We start from the raw sequence: 21,436 nt of genomic DNA, 5'->3' as shown, positions 1-21,436 counted from the left end.
AGGGAGATGAAACAACTCATTCCATGCAGCACGAACGTTATTGAACTAACTTTTCCTACATTTTGTACATACTTTTTGGTGTTTTCCCTAGTAAGTATCTAGTAAGTTCATACATTTCATAGTTTATGTCTAATCAATTTATATTGGAATATAAATCAATTTATTGTTCAATGTGTATAGACTGACTTGACAGCATAGGTTAAAATGTAACATTCTGACAGAACCCCAATCTTATTAAATATATCCTGAGTGTAATTTAATGATACAGCATGTTTCATTTACAGGCCTTCCTCTACCACAAACGTCAATGGTGAACAATGAGAGGCCTCTGTAAAATAAAGAGTATAGTGTGTGTAACTGATACATTTGACTCAGTATAATCAGAGGTGACAGAGAATTTCTTTTTAAAAAAGTAGTTAAGTAAATTGTCATGCTGGGTGGAATTTCCCTTGACGTTCAACAGCCCAAAATAATATTTTCCATAAGATTCTTTTTCTCCAAGTGCCCGCAGGAAAATATTTCATGAACTGTACCTGCTGATTTTTAGAAATCACTGCACTATTGAAAGCTGCCATCTGCAAGGCCAGTAAAAATATGTCTTTTTTTTTTTTTTTTTCAAGAAAATTTTTGTAAGCAACTGACAGACTAAATTCTCAACACAACATCTGTTGTTCTTAGAAATATTTACATTTTTTTGTCAGGGCCAAGACCGCTTAGATTATTAAGTTTAAAATGATTTAAAAAACACTTCAGCCATTTGATAATTAGAAGTTGGTATCAGATTTATTTGGCATAGAATGGCCAGAGGTTAGAGATCACGGCCAGTGTTTGGTATTGATTGTTAAAGCCTGTCTCTCCTTTCAGCTGTACAAACAGATAGTAAAACTGAGCTTGAGAGCAGCTAGAAGATAAATCATTATTCGTAGTGTTGGTCAGTGCATAGCAGAGAGAGCTCCACTGGGAACACTTTATGTCCTATGGTTGATAAAAAGCTTCTTATTTTGCTGGCCATCCGTAGTCTCAGAGGTCTTTAGTGTATGAGTATGTTAAGCACATTCTTATTAAGCTCATTTTTATAGATTGGACATTGCATTTACATTTTGGAAATTGATGAAGTAAGCTGGAGGGCAGGAAAATATCTTTCTGCCACATTCAACAATTTAGTTGCTAATTTCTTATTCTTGACGCACATTGTTGTTGAGGAGTGGAACATGTTTCAGTTTCAAAGGAGAGGATTTGAAAGGGGGAAAATACTTCTTCTTCTTTCAATCATCTGTTTAAGGTAAAAACACTTATTAGAAACCTGATTATTTAACCTGTTAGTGGGTGGGATATATTGTTAACATTTTGTCCTCAAAGTTGATGTGTTAGACGCAGAAAAAATGGGCAAGTGTAAGGATTTTAACAAGTTTTACAAAGGAAAAATTGTGATGGCTAGACGACCATCAGAGCATCTCCAAAACTGCAGCTCTTTTGGGGTGTTCCCGGTCTGCAGTGGTCAATATCTATTAAAAGTGGTTCAAGGAAGCAACAGTGGTAAACCGGTGACAGGGTAATGGCTCATTGATGCACGTGGGGACCGAAGGCTTGTCTGTGTGTGTTCCGATCAAACAGACGAGCTACTGTAGCTCAGAAGTTAATGCTGGGTCTGATAGAAAGGTGTCGGAATACACAGCGTTGAGTATGGGGCTGTATAGCTGCAGACCAGTCAGGGTGCCCATGCTGACCCCTGTCCACTGCTGAAAGCAACAACAGAGGGCATGTGAGCATCAGAACTGGTCCACGGAGCAATGGAAGAAGGTGGCCTGGTCTGATGAATCACGTTTTCTTTTTTACATCACGTGGATGGCTTGGTACATGTGCATCGCTTACCTGGTAAATTGCTCAAGTTATTGCTGGTTCTGATAGAAACTGGTGTCAGAATACACAGTGCATCACAGTTTGTTCCGTTTGGGGCTGCATAGCTGCAGATCAGTCAGGGTACATATGATGACCCCTGTCCACCGCCGAAAACGCCAAGAGTGGGCACATGAGCATCAGAATGGCAATGGAAAAGGTGGCCTGGTCTGATAAATCTAATTTTCTTTTACATCACGTGGATGGCCGGGTGCATGTGCGTCACTTATATTGAGAACACATGGCAGCAGGATGCACTGTGAAAAAAGCAAGCCGGCAGAGGCAGTGTGATGCTTTGGGCAATGTTCTGCTGCACTGTAAAAAATTTGTGCTGGTTTTTGTTGGTTTAACTTAAAAAAGTAAGTAACCTGGTTGCCTTAAAATTTTGAGTTTATTGAAATTAAAAATTTGAGTTGATACAATGAAGGAAATTAGTTTAATAAATAGAAACTCAAAATATTTTTGTATCTGAACCACATAAAAAATGTGATAAATCAATTTGGCATGTTTCACTGCGTCATCAGAAATAACACACACATAATTACCCAATATGCTTACAAAATCGTTTAATAATATTTTAAAAAAGGCTGACGAATCTCAAAAAATGTTCATTGTATTAACTCAAAATGTTAATTTCAATGAACTCAAAATTTTAAGGCAACCAGGTAACTTTTTTTCTAAATATTTTTTACAGTGTGGGAAACCTTGGGTCCTGCCATGTGGATGTTACTTAGGCACCTACCACTTACCTAAGCATTGTTGCAGACCATGTACACCCTTTAATGGAAATGGTATTCCCTGGTGGCTGTGGCCTCTTTCAGCCGGATAATGTGCCGTGCCACTGCAAAAATGGTTCAGGAATGGTTTGAGGAGCCCAACATTGAGTTTGAGGTGTTGACTTGGCCTCGAAATTCCCCATATCTCAATCTAATCGAGAATCTGTGGGATGTGCTGAACAAACAAGTCCGATCCAGGGAAGCCCCACCTCGCAACTTACAGGACTTAAAGGATCTGCTGCTAACATCTTGGTGCCAGATACCACAGCACACCTTCAGGGTTCTAGTAGAGCCCATTCCTCGACAGGTCTGGCGGACCAACACAATATTAGGAAGGGTTCATAATGTTATGCCTGATCGCTGTAAATACACCAGGCTTACTTCCCCCTGGTTCCTCTCAAAGTATATTTTCTAAAGGCTGAAAAATATGAAGAACCAATTTTTCCTCAGTTATAAATCTTTGGGTCATTTAAGCACATTAATTCAGTACTGAGACCAAGACAAACACTGCAACACATAAGAAGATGAATGATAAACACTATCCAAATCATTCAAAAACACCCAAGTTTCACGTCTTGCTGCACCTGATCACTAGCCACAGAAATTGCTGTGTGAAAGCAGAGGCCACATTAATTCTCTCAAATGAGGCCTAATAAAGAGTCATGTCAGATTGATGGGGAATGTTCCATTTGGCATCGATTTTTGGGGTAGTTCTCACTCACCAAGCGTGAATTTTGCTGTTTCCCTAGCTACTGGATTGGGGTAACCCCTTTTTCTTGCCTCCTTAACACCTGTGTTTACATTGGGGCCTCAGCCCCCATGACCTAGCAGCAGTCCCTCACTCACACCAAAGATGAGGTGCTCTCCCAGCTCTCAAATATATGCTGCTCCTGCACTTTCACCACTATGCAATTCCTCTAAGAGTTTCATTGTGGGCATCGGCAGTAGAGAGGTATAGGTTACATTCCTCCTTCATATTGTAGTTTATTTGAACACTGAGGGGGTGAAAACAAAGACAAGCTGCACCATATTATTGCAATGTGAGTGTGGGAAAAGGCTTCTTTATACTTCTTTTTGTCTTTATGTGTGACCAGCACTATACAGGCTGCTAACCCATAAATCATCTTTGCAAATTGCGTATTGCTGGAGAAGGATCTGTCTGCATGGTGAATTAAAACGGCAAGCATATAATCAGCAAAGTTGTCTTTCAAAAGTCTTTTTTTGAAATGTAATTTCATTAATCAAAATGTAATTCGGGCTGGGCAATCGATTAATCATGATTAATCTCATCCAAAATAAAAGTTTGTGTTTACATATATCTGTTTATAATAATTATGTATAAATATAATTACACACACAACACATGCATGTATATAGTTGAGATTTTTTATATTCAAATATAAAATATGTATATTTATATATAAGATAAATTATAACATTTATAGTATGCAAATTTCATTTCTTAAATATATACATGAAAGTGTGTATTTATATATAGCCATCATTATAACACAATATACACAGTACACACACATATATTATGTTAAAACAAACTTTTATTTTGAATTAGTGCTGGGCAATCGATTAATCATGATTAATCGATTGCCCAGCACTAATTAATATATAAATATATGCATATCCGCCACCCTGTTATCAAAAGTTCAATTAGATGACCGCTAGTGAGATGTTAAATCTGATTGGAAGAAGGTGATAAGGATTTCATTTCAGACTTTACCTTATTCCCAGTCTCATAGGTGAGATGGTTTGTAATAAAGGAAGAGGTTAAAAAAAATTCCATGGAGATTAAGCACGGTTGAGTTGGAAACTTCCTCAAACATCGCTGAACACATAAGAACAATTTATAATGTCAACAATACAGCATATTTAATGGTAAATGCAGATCAATATTTTTATGAAACAAAATATTCTTAGAAGTACTGACTGTATGCAGTCAGATCATGAACATTTACACCATAGTACTGAGCCTTTAGAAACCTAAACCAAAAAGTATCTTTGTATGAAAGAAGTTAAATTTATACATTCTATATGTGTGAAAACAACATGGTTGTTTCTCTCTCTCTCTCTCTCTCTCTCTCTCTCTCTCTCTCTCTCTCTCTCTCTCTCTCTCTCTCTCTCTCTCTCTCTCTCTCTCTCTCTCTCTCTCTCTCTCTCTCTCTCGAAATTTAAAACATCTGGAATACCATACGTTTGAGCTAAGGACTTTTGACGGGGCTAATAAATTTCATGACGGGGTTTGGATACCGGTATTAAACTGTAACATACACATTTGGAGTCAGCTTACACTAGGAACCTTTCAATTTACAGTTATGAACTACATCTTTCTATTCAGCAAATTTGCAAGGGTGGTAAGTAATGAAGTAAAAATACTTTGATACTCAAACATTTTTTAGGGGGATCAGTACTTTACTTTGCATCTACTTTTACTCTTACTCCATCACAATATTAAAGGCAAAGTTTATTTTTTACTCCAATACATTTCCCCATGCCCGCTCCAAGTATTTATTACACTTGCTTTCCAAACCGGTCAGGTCAGTCATGGATGATCCAGTCGGGTATAGAATTGGAAAAACTGACATGTCAGGTTTGCCACAGTAACGTTAGCTCAGTGTTTCCCAAACTTTTTTATTTCGCGGCACACTATTTACTATGAAAACATCGGTAACACTTTACAATACGGGTGCACTAATATGCATTAATTTATGCCTAACTAAAGCACAGATAATCATGAGTTAATGTAAGACTCATGAAGAACTAAACCATTTATTTATGATTTACTGCATCAGCAACTAATGAACATTCTATATCATTAATAGCTTAAGTAATATATGAATTGCTATTAATTAAATATGACATCGTTAGTTCCCTAATAACATAATTTACATTAATATAGTTAATTGGGAAATTAAATGTAAATGAAATTTAAATATAAATTAATATATTCAAAGCCATGCATTCCGACTCCGACTTCCGTCTGTTTCAATTAATCATTAATCATACAATTTGCAAAGGTATTATTATGTTATGACTTTACTTGTTGAGGCACATGACTATTAACTAATTGTTAAGTAGCTAATATGTCATTGTGGTTATGGCTTTTGAATTTATTTTGAATTAGTATCTTGCTCATCATCTGTTTGATGCAGCTAATGTTATGAAACATGTCTATTTCAAGTTTAACGCCTATACTGCGTTAATTATTGATATTTACAGTTAATTTAAATATTTACTTTTTACTTTCGGTACTTGAGTAAATTATAAATCGGATTCTTTTGTACTCAAGTGATGTTTGAATGGAGGACTTTCTACTTTTACTGGAGTCATTTTTTATTTAGGTATATATACTTGAGTATAACCTTTGAGTACTTTTACCACCCCTGCAAATTTGTGATTCAAAACTTATGAAGACTTACAGATTCTCTTGTCATTTAATTGTTCTTGGACTATTTCACAGTGATGATAAAGTAGTTATGTGTTTTTCTTCTCCTTAACTTGCCTTGTTATTGACACAGTTACATTCGGGGGCTATATATCAAGAATAAAGACCATCTGTACTCCATTTTGGGAAAGAATCTCTCTTATTATCCTACACTGTGATTAATTACTTATGTGGGTGCATGGCTAGTCCAAATTATCCCCCTCTTTTGTGGTTATGAATTCAAGTTGACCAACTCACATGTATTCATTAAAACACAACCTTATGAGAATGCTTTACTGTCAAAAAGAACATTAAAAATACTCAATTCATTTGTGTAAACAGTTGATTATCATATACATATTGTTTTGAATTTTCAGAGCAAACGCACCACAATAAATGTACCTTTCTCACTCCTATGCGCGCACACACACACATACACACACACAGCTGACACACATTGTGCCCTCTGTCTTTGACTTGATGTCGACCAGCTGACTGTCATGCCTTATGTCCGAAACACCCTTAAATTGAATGTAAATAACCAAACCCTCTGTGTGCATCAACACCATATTTCAAGGGCACTTAGGCTTGTTCTCTAAGGGCCATTTATCATAGTCCAATAAAAATGGGGGCTTGGTTTCTTTGCAACTGCGGGTCTGGGCTGCTGAAGCCAAAAGAAACCATTCTCCCCCAAAACCTTAATTCTGGCAGTCCGTCTATGCTCAATATAAAGACATTTAGACTATGTATTTAGACTATGCACTAATATTTGACATTAATATGCCCCACCACACATGCCACAACCAGATATTTGTGAATATTAAAAGTATGCGGGATGTAAGGGACACAGTGTGTCAAATTTAGTTGGACATAATTTATATTTGTGTTTCAGAAACTTTTTTTTAATCTGTGGCATCTGGCAAATGAATAAATGTGTACTTTCCAATTAGTTATGTAGGAATGTTATTGAGACACATCTGTTTGACACTCATATTAAATCCAAATATTACACAGCTGTGAGTATCTTTTCATCATAAGTACTAAACCAATGGAAACCTCTGAATCCTAGAAGGTAGTTTGCTTGCATTTAGGAAACTAAATACACACACACACACACACACACACACACACACACACACACACACACAAATACACAAATATGTGTTCCAATTACTTTTATGGCCACATGTATATAAAATCAAGCACCCAGGCATGCAGACTGCTTCTAAAAAACATTTATGAAAGAATAGTCACTTATCAGGAGCTCAGTGAATTCAAGTGTGGTACCGTGATAGGTTGCCACCTGTGCAATAAGTTCATTTGTGAAATATCCTCACTACTAATATTCTACGGTTAACTGTTAATGGTATTATAACAAAGTGGAAGCAATTGGGAATAACAGCAACTCAGCCATGAAGTGGTAGGCCACGTAAAAATCACAGAGCGGGGTCAGCGCTTGCTGAGGCGCACAGTACACAGAAGTCAACGACTTTCTGCAGAGTCAATAGCTACAGACCACCAAGCTTCATGTGGCCTTCAGATTAGCCCAAGAACAGTGCATAGAGAGCTTCATGGAATGGGTTTCCATGGCCGAGCAGCTTCATCGAAGCCTTACATCACCAAGTGCAATGCAAAAAATCTGATTCAGTGGTGTAAAGCACACCGCCACTGGACTCTAGAGCAGTGGAGACGTGTTCTCTGGAGTGAAGAATCACACTTCTCTGTCTGGCAATACGATGGATGAGTCTGGGTTTGCCAGTTGCCAGGAAAACAGTACTTGCCTGACTGCATTGTGCCAAGTGTAAAGTTTGGTGGGGTTTATGGTGTGAGGTTGTTTTTCAGGGGAGGGCCCCTTAGTTCCAGTGAAAGGAACTCTTCAGCATACCAAGATATTTTGAACAGTTTCATGCTTGTTGGGAACAGTTTGGGGATGGCCCCTTCCTGCACAATTTACAATAAGTAAACACAATAAGTTTGAATTTTATTAACATTATTTAATGTGCAATTAACATTTTTTTAAATGTCAATTTATAAATATGAAACATGAATTCAAACAATTGAATAAATAATGTTGATTCACATGACTTTAAATGTTAAAAATGCTTTGAAAGTCTTATTGTTAGTTCATAATACCAAATGCATAAACTAATGTCAGCAAGTTGAACATTATTGTAAAGTATACGTATTGTATAGTCACACTTTAGATTAGGGTCCAAATTTCATTATTAACTATGATGACTTTTGTTTCCTAATTACGGCTTATTAATAGTTAGTACAATTGTTAAGTTTGGTATTGGGTAGGATTAGGGGATGTATAATATGGTCATGCAGAATAAGGCATTAATACGCGCTTTATTAGTACTAATAAAGCCATAGTAATATGCATGCTAATAAGCAACTAGTTAATAGTGAGAATAGGATCCTGAACTAAAGTGTTAACCATTGTATATTTATATGTCTGAATATATGTAATAATAATAGAATAACATCATAGACTGTAGATGATGGACATGTCCTTTTATGCCTGTAAAATTTAACTATCCATTTTACAGTCGCACGTTAAACGATGAAGGACTAATCTAAAATACTTGTGCTAGGATCTTAGTCTACAGTGAACAATGAGATCAGTTTGACTTAAGTTACACCCTGAAGTGTTCCAAATTTCTTCCCATAACTTCTTACATAATAAGAACACACAGTCACTCTCATATCGCTGTCTATCACTGATAGAGCATTCTGTTCGCGTTATTATACTTGCTCATGGTACAGCTATTCCAACCATTGTCTTCCTAATTCAGCACAGCCCTGATTGTTGATGCACAGTGACATGTTAGCATATACTTGGTAGGTAACGTCATCCATATGTGTTGAGGTATGCGTGCGTGAAAACTTGGAAGACCCTGTTGTTTGCATTCTTTAAATAGATAGCCAATAAAGTTATTCCTGAGATGTACTCAAACAGACTGGTCATATTTTTTAACACTTCTGCTTGATACCAGATATTATTTTGACAAGAATTCACTTGGGTGGTCGATCAAGTAATGTCTTAAGCATTTTTGTGGTATGATGTATAAGGGCTACATTTCATATTGCACGCGAAATAAGAAGAATTTTGTGAAGAATGAGCAGGTAAAACACACAAACATAATTTAAATAGCTAAACCTTTTTCTTGTTTGAACATATGAAAGGAAAGCTGATTGGAGAAGTTTTGCATGGTAGTTGACACGAGCCCCAGATCACTTTTGACAGCATTATGGCCCCTGTCCTGCATATACTAAGGAACTGTAACAAAGGCCTCTCATGCTAGTATTACATTGCCTGGCATCTGGCTGCACGTTTATGAACTACAGGCAGCCGAATAGTTGACCAAAATAAATGTCATGTGTGTGTTCCATTTACTTAGAGCTTTTCCCCCCAGTTTCTTTTCATCATCCAGAATAAACAGAGCAGGGCCCCAAGTGCATCATGGTCTGTTAAATCCTTTCTAAGCAGCAAGCCTGTTTGTAAAAGCCCCCCACCTGCCACCCTGTAACCTGAGTATGGCAACAGAGCATGTCCGACGGGATGAGGAGTGCGGGGTCTCATTAGGAATATTATGCCTTCAGGCCAATACAGGTGCATAATTTTTTGATTTCACAGCATTAACAAATAAACAAATAGATAATTACAGGTCAAGTGTCCTTTCATAAATTAAAAAGTCATCTAAAATGATATAGTAAACTAACAGTATACCTAAAGTCCACTTGTAGCAATATTAAAACTTTAAAGGGGTCATATAATGCCATTTTTGTACAAGTTAATATGATTATTTAGTGTCTAAATTAAAACTTTGTATTATACTTTAATAAAAAAATCCTATTTAGTATTCTAAGAAATCACTCATTTAACCTGGTGAAAAACAGCTCTGTTTTCAGAAAGCCATTTCTGTGGATGAGCAGTTTATGCCAATGAGCTTTGCTCACCCCGCCCCTCCTGTGGGGGCTTTGAGTGTGAAGCTTTACAACAGGAGAAAGTTTGACAACGTGAGTCTCAGGACACATCTGTGCAAGTTCAACCGTATCAATTCGATATATCAGATATATCAACATCAGAACAGAACACCACAATCGCTTAGACGCCATTCTGCTCCAGCGTATCCACAATGGCGGACAGCTTGATCTCGCTCAGGGCGGGTCTGAGATGAAACGCTGCTGTCAATCAACAGTCGTGGGAGGGGTGTCCGATCGTGTGATGTCACACATCGAAGGGCTTGATTTCAGACAGGTGAAAACATATAAGGAGATAAAAAAAAAACACTTGATGGATTTTTACCACTATAGGATTGTTGTGTACAGTCACTACCAACACACATTGCTGTATAATCAACTTGTAAAAGTGCATGTACCATTATATGACCCCTTTAAACTTTAGGTTTTGCCTTTATGTCAAGGTTTTGCAAGCTAGCCAATCAGCATACTAGCTTATCATAGAACTAGCCAATGAGCCTGCTAGCTTAGCCTACCTTGTACAAAGACTCAAATATACTGCATGTTAATAATTTTGTTTTGTTTTATCGGACATTGCAAATGGCTACCCCTTGGGCTATAGGTGGATTTAACGGGTGGAACGACATTGTTCATGACAATCATACTGCAGGTAGAAATTTCAATGGCACGGAAATAGACACAGTTCACAAAACTATTAGTTCACGTGTACGTTAACAGCATATTTGAATGTAAAAAAAAATTATTTCAGGGGTATTTTGTAAAAGTTGTTTAAACTATTTAGTCCCTAAAGGTCCCGTTTTTCATGTGTTTTTGAAGCTTTAATTGTGTTTACAGTGTGCAATATAAGTTAACATGAGTTTATGATTCGCATGTAAAAAAAACACAGTATTTTCCACACAATTGACTTATCTGTACAGCGCTGTTTCCTCTGTCCTAAAAACGGCCTGATGATTTCGTTGTTCTATGAAGTCCCTCCTTCAGAAACACGTAACGAGTTCTGATTGGGCCAGTGCTTCCCGTGTTGTGATTGGACAGCAGCTTAGCGCACGTTGCCCGGAAATGTCCCGCCTCTTACCATAACAGGGAGATGCAAGCTCAATGTGGGCTCTTCTCCAAGTGGGAGAGCAACAAGACCACGCCCCCTATTTTGCATATTCTTCTGGGCGGAGGGTTAGTCAACAAACGGTTCTAGTGATGTCATTACAGCAGGAAGTGCAGGGATGTAGTCCAAACCAGCCGTTTGCTGCTTTGAAAGGGAACTTCTGTTAAATAAAATATCTCGCTTGGCATTGAACTTTGAGTTTTATAATTTTACAGGTATTATTTATGCTCTAACAGCCATAACTAAAGTTTGAAAGATGGGATCGCAAAGAACAGGATCTTTAAGATACTGTTTTGACACTTTTATTGTATTGAAAAAAAAATGGATATTTCTTCTGACGGCTTTGGTAGCATTTGATTCATTAGTGGGCTACCATGATCTTCACTTTAGAATACTGATCCACATAGCCAGAAGATTATAGTAATATTTGAGTCATTATGTAAGGGATAATGTACACCCAGCCAGTTGTTATCGCAGAATAAACCCCGACAGGTCTTGCATCACTCTGAAGGGGTTTATTCTGCGATAAAAACCGGCTGGGTTTTGTGTACATTATCCCGCTTATTACACGGCTACTAGTCTCAAATAAATAATTATTAGAGACAAAATATTGTCTCGAGATTAAATATTTTATTAGCTCTTACGCAAAGCTTCCGCGAAGGAAAACAGTTCCAACCTGCTTTAAGCCTTTATCTATTGCTGAAGATTTGAATGCTGAAAGGGTTAGTTCACCCAAAAATGAAACCAAGCCTATGATTTACTCACCCTCAAGTTATCGTAGGTGTATATGACATTTTTCTTTCAGACAAATACAATCGGAGTTATATTTAAAAAGTCCAGGCTAACGTTAATCCAGTCAGTTGTTGTGGTTGTGTTTGAAGCAGGCACGGCGTTATGATTTTCAAAAGGCCCACTTTTCAAAAGGCCCACCCAAAACTTTTCTTTAAAAATTTTTTTTAACTTTTAATATATTTTAATTTAGTCAAAAAATTGTTGAAAATGGCAAATAAGCTCATAATTTGTGGTAATAGGCTAGTCTAAATGTTTTGTTTTTAACAAATTTTAAACAGTTGTTTGTGTCTATTTTGATGTTTCTGCGCAAGTTCAACATACTAGCTGCGTTTCCATTACATATTTGCGAAAAACATTTGCGATATTTCTTAAATGTCGATAAAAAACTATTGCGAAATGACAGCGTTTCCATAGCTGCAGTTATGCGACTAACATATTATTTTCCTCTCGCAATTGGTCATTCCAAAATGATAGCACTTGGTAGGTTTGTACAGGGTTTGTACATATCCCATCCACCACCATTATTTTTATTGGAAGGAGACGTGCGTGTTATACAAGCATTAATGGCAAGGAAAGCCCCTTAGGTTACTTAAGCGTCACGGATATGAGGTGTGTGTGTGCGTGTGTGCGTGTGTGCGTGTGTGTGTGTGTGTGTGTGTGTGTGTGTGTGTGTGTGTGTGTGTCAGATCAGCTTCAAGGTCTTCATGATAATGTAGCATTTCTGTGTTTAGAATCCAGTATTACTGTAATCATATTGTGTTTTATGAGTTTAATAAAGATCTCCGTCTCCTCTTCTCTCCAAACAAACCGAAACCGTCAACTGACGCAGACCCAGCCCTAGCTTTGCTCTGTCCCGTCCGCGCTCTGCGGATCTACGTGGACAGAACCCAAAGCTTCAGGACCTCAGATCAGCTCTTTGTCTGTCACAGAGGCCAGCAGAAGGGAAAGGCTGTCTCCAAGCAGAGGATGGCCCACTGGATAGTGGATGCCATCACCTTGGCTTATCAGGCACAAGGCGTGCCCTGCCCGCTCAGGCTGCGAGCACACTCTACTAGAAGTGTTGCATCCTCCTGGGCGCTGGCACGTGGCGCCTCGCTGTCAGACATCTGTAGAGCTGCGGGCTGGGCGACACCTAACACGTTCGCTAGGTTTTATAGCCTACGTGTAGAGCCGGTCTCCTCCTGTGTTCTCACCTCAAACAGGTAGAAGCACTGAGAGGCCCGGCTCTTGTCGGCTTGCTGCGCCTCGGCGCTTAATTCTCCAGAAGCAAACTCTGTGAGTCCTCCACCGCCCTCGGTGCCGGGCGTGGCGGAGCGTCTGGCATCAGGCCCCTTACCGCTGAATCCTGGAGAACCGGTAATTGGCTGGGGCCATGTGAGTGACCCTACGGGGATCCCACACTTCTTCCACGGTTGCTCCTCTCGGAAGCCCGTGTCTTTCCCTTGGGAGAGCCCTCCTTTTAGGGATGGAGCCCCCCTCACGGCGGCGGGCTACAGCTCAGCTCGGTCCCCACATAACTCCCGTGGTATGATGTGGTTCCGCAGCGGCCCCCCATTGGGCACGCTTTCCCAGTGTTATCCAATAGTCACTGAGCGGGTCATGCGGAACAGCAGTGATGGACTTCTCGGTGTGAGCCCCGTCTCATCAGGTAAGAGAGCTCAGGAGGCTCACACAGGGCACTGGAAGGGGGCAGAGTCCATGGCGCTTTGGTAGGGATTCCTATTCGTCGGTACTCCGACGTGGCGTTGAGAGTGACCGACTGAATGGGAACGTCTCGGTTACGTATGTAACCCTCGTTCCCTGAAGGAGGGAACGGAGACGCCACGTCCCGTCGCCATGTCCTCTGTCCCTGCCGGGGCGCCAGTCTACCTACTCGGCTCCTCAGCAAAAAAGATAATTTGATGCAATCACCTGTGTCTCATTTATACCCGCGTGGTGTGGCATGAGCACCTGGTGCAATCATTGCATGCCAATGTGCATTGGCTCGTTTAGTTAGACTCGAAGTAGATTGGCTCTCGCAAGCGAGATTCCTATTCGTCGGTACTCCGACGTGGCGTCTCCGTTCCCTCCTTCAGGGAACGAGGGTTACATACGTAACCGAGACGTTTTGTTTAACTCTGAAACAATTTTCGAGTTGTGTTGTGGTAAAAATAGCTATGGCTAGCGCCAGCTGATTGAGTAGTGCAACCATTCTACGTCATCAACCTAGAACGCAAACAAAATGGCGCCGCCCATGGTCCAAATATAAAATCGATTTTTTAAATAACGTAGATCTTTCATGGGTTTTCTACTACATATTTCAGTAAGAGACACTGTTTATGTTATATTAAGCCATACAAGTCTCAACACCATGGGATCCCTTTAAGGCCCACCCACAATTGGTCTGGCCCATCCAAACCTGGAATCCTGCCGCCGTGCCTGGTTTGAAGTCCACAAAAAATGCAGCTGTCCGTCAAATAACGTGCTCCACACGACTCCGATGGGTTAATAGAGCCTTCTGATTCGAATCGATGAGTTTGTGTAAGAAAAAGATCTATATTAAAAACGTTATAAAGGAAACCTGCCTTGAAGTCTTCCATTGTAACCCACGGCTGTTTAAGCCACAAGATGGCGCCAGCGTTAAGCACAGAAGTAGTACCGGTCAAGATAACTCGTAGTGCTCGTATGAGCTGTTGTTATCTGGAAATAACTTACCGCTGGAATGCGTGATTGACCAATCAGAATCAAGTATTTCACAGAGCCGTGTGATAAGTAAGGGATAATGTACACCCAGCCGGTTGTTATCGCAGAATAAACCCCGACAGAGTGATCAGGACCCGACGCGAAGCGGAGGGGTCTTGCATCACTCTGAAGGGGTTTATTTTGCGATAAAAACCGGCTGGGTGTACATTATCCCGCTTATTACACGGCTACTAGTCTCAAATAAATAATTATTAGACACAAAATATTGTCTCGAGATTAAATATTGTATTAGCTCTTACGCAAAGCTTCCGCGAAGGAAAGCAGTTCCAACCTGCTTTAAGCCTTTATCTATTGCTGAAGATTTGTGTTATCTGGAAATAACTTACCTCTTACCTGGAATGCGCGATTGACCAATCAGAATCAAGTATTTCACAGAGCCGTGTAATAAATCCATATAACAAAATACCCAAACGCTTACAATAACTTCACTCATCATGAGTGCGATAACATTATCTTCACTTCATTCATTATACATTGTGCATTACTCTCAATATTATGAACCTTTATATAGTAGTCCTCTGGGAGGAATGAAAAATAGCAGTTATTTGCTATTCACTAATTAATTAAGCAGATATTCTTATTGGTTAATAGTAGTTAATAGAATGTTAATATTGTGTTACTTATTTGTTCCTGTGTAGTTATTCATCAATGTACAGTAACGTGTCAAAAATCATGAGGGGTTTGATCATGAATCATATTTTTTTTGTAAACTATTCCTTTAACATTGACACTTGTAAGGAGCGGAATTTTTGGTTGCTTAAATGAGGGGTGTGTGTTATGTTTTCTGTGATATTAGGAGAGGTTAATATCTTCTGCCCTTTTCACCTGCTGTTGCTCTGTGCAAACTTGAGCAAAAAAAAGTTCTCAAATACTTGCTTACTGGCAGGCCGATGATTCTGCATGTATACTGCAGACATTATGAATGTTGAGCAAATTTGGGGTGAATGACAAGGCGCTATTGCTGGTACTGCACTGTGAAACGTCTGAGAGATGAATGCCAATGAGTGTTATGTCAGGTGCACAGGCTGGAGTTTGCCAAATCGTTGCTTTCATGGAAATGGGCCAAATAACAGAGAGAGAAAAAACCTTCCTGAAATGACTGAGATAATAATTCAAGAGAGGATTTATTTAATAGCAATTCCCACTGTGATTAATTACCAGCAGGTTTAGGGTGGAGGCAGTATGATTTATTTTTATGAAGATTTAATTTTGTCAGAAATCTCTCCTTGAGTTTATTTATATTTTTCAGGCACTGTATATCTTATTTTTAATGGAACCAGATATTCTGGATATTTTTATAATCTGTATAATTGTTACAATGACTATAGGTGGGTTTGATATATTTTACAGTTTTGTTGTAATTTTAATTGTAAAGAAAAATACTGTTGTAAAATAATCTCACTTTTAAAATGACGCTGTGAGGTAAACATAAAAAGAAACGCATCCAAATTTACAAGTACTGTCATTGTAGTACTTTAATACATACAACAGATTTCTGAATTTTCATTTTTTTTTTTTAAATTATAGTTACTAGCAAAGATTACTACTATACGCATTAGTATCAAAAAGTATCAGTGTTTGCGAACAAATTAAAATGAGAACATTTAGGCTTGAAAGAGATTTTTAAGAGACATTTCAAACTGTTTAAATGTTGTCTTTTCTAGGAAGCTGGCAAGTACAGGAAAGGAACTCAAAGATAACTTCCTGAGAGCACTGGCGGAGCGGGAGGAGGCTAACCGCAGTGGGAAAATGAAAGTGAGTACATTATTACAGCACTCCATTTGCTACGTAATGGGATTCCCCCAGAATATTTCTGCAATTCCATTAGGACAGGAACACAATCCACACTGTGTCAAATTCAGGAGGATAACCCCCCTTTTCTCTTTCTCACCTTGCCATATTGCCACCTCAGTTTTCTCTCTCAGAGAGGGCAGACCATACACAGACCATTCACTATCCACTCCCCACCCCATCAGTTGTCCTAGTTTTCCAAGACGTTTTAAATTAACAAATAAATCATTTCAGTGTCTGGGAATAGATAGAGGGAATGTTTTTATCTATGTATTGGGAAATAATTCCCTGTGTGTTCAGTAGCCTAACAATTGCCAAAATACAGTAAATAACCTATACTGTTACTAATAATACTGTAATTTCATATCCTTTCACCAATTGCCAACACCAACTGTATTTGTAGACTGCAGAGCTCCATATAATGATCCACACTGTGTGTAATCACAAAACATGTGTTTATCTTGAGCTACTCTCATTACACTTTGTATAGTTTAGTGTTAAAATGTTTCAAATTTGGGGAGATAAACTTTTGGATATGCTGGTGAAAGTTTTAAATTTATTTGGACTTTACAGGAACTGCTGGTAAAATTTGAAACTTTCACCAGCATATCCAAAAGTTTATCTCCCCAAATTTGCATTTAGGTTCTGATCAATAGATGTATTTTCTGGTCTGGGGAATGGATTAAAATGATCTTAAAGTGCTGGTGTGCAGATTTTCCTTAATATCTAGAAACCCATTTAAAATCAGAGAACTTTCCAGCATATGGAAAATCTAGTGTTCTACTGTACTACAAATGGCATACTAAAATACAACATAAGAAGCTTGCGGTTTGTGAGTACAGGCCAGATGCTTTGGTAGGATATATTGATTTTTGTTTAATAGTTATAAATAGTACAAATACAATTAGCCAGTTTATTGTTCTTATTGTTACAGGTCGAAATTGACTGTTTTATTTTTGAAGAATTTTCATTTTAGCTTCATTGCTAAACTAAACAATAACACAGTCCAGTTGTTTTTGAATGACATCCATATTTTGTTCTTACTTGACGTGGGAAATCTTGTTTTAATCTTTTAGGGAAATCAGCTCTTTGAGCCCAGAGGAATTTCTCTGCACTTAACTGTACACTGTTCTTTTACAATGGCGAAACATGCTGAATGCGCCCTCCACCAGCATAGAAAAATCTCCATAAATTACTCTTTTTGTGGTTATTGGAAGAATGATCACTGTGCAACCATTCGCCTCCGAAAGCAAAATCTGAATGAGTGGATGCATGCCACCATTCTTATCCGTATACACAGAGGAGTTGCTCGCAAATGCAAATTGCACTAAAACTTGGCCTCTTTGACATAGAACGTGGTCTTTGACATAACGTCGAAGTGACTGACAGATAGTCAGCAACTTCACTGCACCGAAGCATAAGTGGCAAACCTGATAAAAACAAATAGAAAATCACATTTTGCACATGAGGATAACTGAGAACAGTGTATCCTAGATTATGCCAGCTTAATACATTAACTTGGCTACGGTTTTTAATTTCAGGCGTAACAAATTAATGTTCAATCGGTGGAAATATTTCAAGGTCTTTCAGTGGAGATTGGCATGTGATCCGCACATTCTACACTCCACCCCGCAGCACGGGTATAAATAGGAAGTGGAATGTTAGATCAATGCTATCTACTTCGGAGCCGAACAGTGCATAGTGCTGTGTCTGCGAAGAGTGTTGTTAAACTGAGTCTCGTGAGAGAAACCGGAACTACTGCCAGTGCGGGTGTGACAGCGCGTCAGCGAGTGATCGCTTCTTTTATTCATAAAAGAGCTTGTTGGTTCGCTGGGGGTTTCCCACACAGGCTTGCACCATTGAACTGTGTGAAGCCGCGGTCATCTCCCTGAGTGCTTCAGCACGCTAAAAGAGTAGTTTTCCATTCTAAAAGAGCAACATGGTTTGACCCTGCATCTTTTTTTAAATGTCATTCAAACCGTGTATTCCTGGAATGCATTTGTTTCCTGTCCTCGTTGATGGGCACAATCGGTCTCACATGTAGACATGTGAGATTGCGATCGTGGGTGATTCATTTTCTCTCAGGAGAACGTGGTCACATCGACGCGTTGTTCGTCTCACCCTTCTCGTAAAGGCTTGAGTGTTCAGCGCTTCGTGTGCCGTCGAGCAGCCGGCTGACAGCGGTGGTTGTCACGGCAGCCTCACTCGCCCAGAGAGTGAGGTGTTGGACCTCACTCTCTGGGCGACGAAAGTCACCGCACACTCCCTGGGTCAGGAGATGTCCACACTAGTGGTCCAGGAACAGGGGGCTAAACCTGGCAGATATGCGTGAGCCCGACAAAGTTCGGTTCTGCAACGCCCCTGTCTGTCGGGCTGGCCTCCTCGGCGATGCCATCGAGAACTTTGACCAGCATCTCTTGGTGGCCCAGAAGCAGACGGAGGCGTTGCAGCGACGACCAGCTGCTACCTTCACCCGGTCGTCGGTCGCAGCTCCTCTGCCAGCTTGTCGCCATTGGCATCCCCCACTACGTCCGCCTCCACCCTGCTAAAGCCGAGCAGCAGCCTCCGCTGGAGAAGCAGAGTGCCGGACGCGAGGGAGGTGCCCAACCCGTCCAGGGTCCCGCTAACCGGCAGGCAAACGCAAGGGGATGCGGCCCTGAGACGGGCGGGCTAGGGAGAACAGGAGCTCATCAGGGGGAGATGATGTTCGCATCCCTCCCCCACCCCCCGGAGGTGGATCGGGGGGCCCTGACTGGTTTAAAATTTCTGCCACTGGCTCTCCGGAGTCCAGCGGTACCCACATTTTCAAGAGCAGTTTCCTCTCTCTCTGGGCCCCAAGAGGGCCAGGTTGGAAGTGTGCGACGCCCCCGGGCCTTGCCGCTTCTTTCCTCCCCTCCCCTCGCTAGGGGGCAGTAGTGTGAGCACCGAGACTGCCTCCGGGCCTTCTCACCCGCACTCTGCCCCAACCTGGAATACTCAGACAACACTCCGGGCCGCGTTCGGGCCTCCCGAGTCGGGTCTGAGTGCTCCACTTCCCTTCCTCCGGGCAGCAGGCAGCAGAGTGGGCAGCGAGGACCTCTCCGGGCCTTCTCACCCACACTCTGCCCCAACCTGGAATACTCAGATCACACTCCGAGCCGCCTTTGGGCCTCCCGACTAGGGTCTGTGTGCTCCACCTTCCTGCCTCCGGGCAGTGGGCACCAAAGTGGGCTTCGAGGACGCCTCCGGGCCTTCTCACCCACACTCTGACCAAACCAGGAGTGCTCACGCTTCACTCCGGGCCGCCTCCGGGCCTCCCGAGTCGGGTCAGAGCACTCCACCTCGCTGGCCCACTCTGGGTACGTCTATGGGGCTGTTGATCCTGCTTTTCGGTCTCTGGGAGCCTGGTTACAGCTCCCCGGACTGTCTCGCAGGCTCATCAGTACCATCAGACTCGGCTATGCGATTCAGTTCACCCGCCAGCCGCCCAAGTACAAGGGTATCCTCTTCACCTCCGTGCCAAGCAGCGATGCTCAGTTCTTGCGGTCAGAGATCGAGGTCCTACTGGCGAAGGACACGATTGAGCCGATTCCTGCAGCCGATATGAAGTCAGGGTTCTACAGCCCCTACTTCATTGAACCCAAAAAGGGGGGTGGGTTATGACCAATCTTGGACCTGTGTGTCCTGAATCGGGCCCTGCACAAGCTCCCGTTCCGGATGTTGACACAGAAACAAATTTTCAAATGCATCCATCCCCAAGATTGGTTTGCAGAGATCAACCTGAAGGATGCGTACTTCCATGTCCCTATGATTCCTTGACACAGACCGTTTCTACGTTTGCCGTTCGAGGGGAGGGCATACCAGTGCAAGGTCCTGCTCTTCGGGCTGTCCCTGTCGCCTCACGTCTTTACAAAGGTCGCGGAGGCAGCCATTGTTCCGCTCAGAGAACGTGGCGTTCGCGTCCTCAACTATCTCGATGACTGGCTCCTACTCGCCCAGTCTCGGGAGCAGTTGTGCGAAGACAGGGACATGGTGCTCAGTCACCTCAGCCTGTTGGGCCTTCGGGTCAACCGAGAGAAGAGCAAGCTCTGTCCCACACAGAGAATCTCTTACCTCGGTATGGAGCTGGATTCGGTCAGCTGGACTGCGCACCTCACGGAGGAGCGAGTCCAGTCGGTGTTGTACTGCTTAAATTCATTCAAAGGCAAGACAGCGGTCCCACTGAGACTTTTTCAGAGGCTCTTGGGGCATATGGCATCTGCAGCCGCGGTAACGCCGCTTGGAGTGCTTCATATGAGACCGCTTCAACACTGGTTCCATGGCTGCGTTCCGAGTTGGGCGTGGCAGAGCAGTCAGTATGGATTCCATTGACTCCGTACTGCCGCCAAACCTTCAGCCGTGGACCAGCGCTTCGTTTCTCTGGGCCAGGGTGCCCTTAGAACAAGTGTCCAGGCATGCTGTGCTATTCACGAATGCCTCTACCATGGGCTGGGGGACCACGTACAACGGGCATGCAGTTGCAGGTCTGTGGATGGGACCCCAATTGCATTGGCATATCAATTGCCTCGAGTTGCTGGCAGTACATTTAGCACTGCACCACCTCAAGGGGCCGCTATGTGGCAAGCATGTACTGGTCTGTACGGACAGCACTGCAGCCGTTGCATACATCAACCATCAGGGTGGTCTACGCTCCCATCGCATGTTCCAACTCGCCCGCCACCTCCTCCTTTAGAGTCAGAAGCAGCTGAGGTCACTTCAGGCCATTCATGTCCCAGGTGTGCTCAACCGGACAGCCGACGAGCTCTCACGGCAGCCAACACCTCCGGGGGAGTGGCGACTCCATCCACAGGTGGTCCAGCTGATATGGGATCTCTTTGGAGCCGCACAAGTAGACCTGTTTGCCTCTCCGGACTTGACCCATTGCCAGTGGTACTA

General features: G+C 41.5%; 1 protein-coding gene across 1 annotated transcript in view; it reads left to right on the top strand.

Moving 5' to 3' along the window:
• Positions 1–21,436, top strand: part of cfap299 (cilia and flagella associated protein 299) — a 90,458-nt gene that overhangs the window by 14,815 nt on the left and 54,207 nt on the right. The window contains exon 3 of the mRNA XM_067440108.1: positions 16,396–16,486. Within this exon, the coding sequence (XP_067296209.1) occupies positions 16,396–16,486 (91 nt within the window). The remainder of the gene's footprint in view (positions 1–16,395; positions 16,487–21,436) is intronic.

The sequence above is a fragment of the Pseudorasbora parva genome, chromosome 3, assembly GCF_024679245.1.
Source record: "Pseudorasbora parva isolate DD20220531a chromosome 3, ASM2467924v1, whole genome shotgun sequence".
Lineage (NCBI taxonomy): Eukaryota > Metazoa > Chordata > Actinopteri > Cypriniformes > Gobionidae > Pseudorasbora > Pseudorasbora parva.
This window is presented reverse-complemented; position numbering and strand designations above follow the sequence as displayed.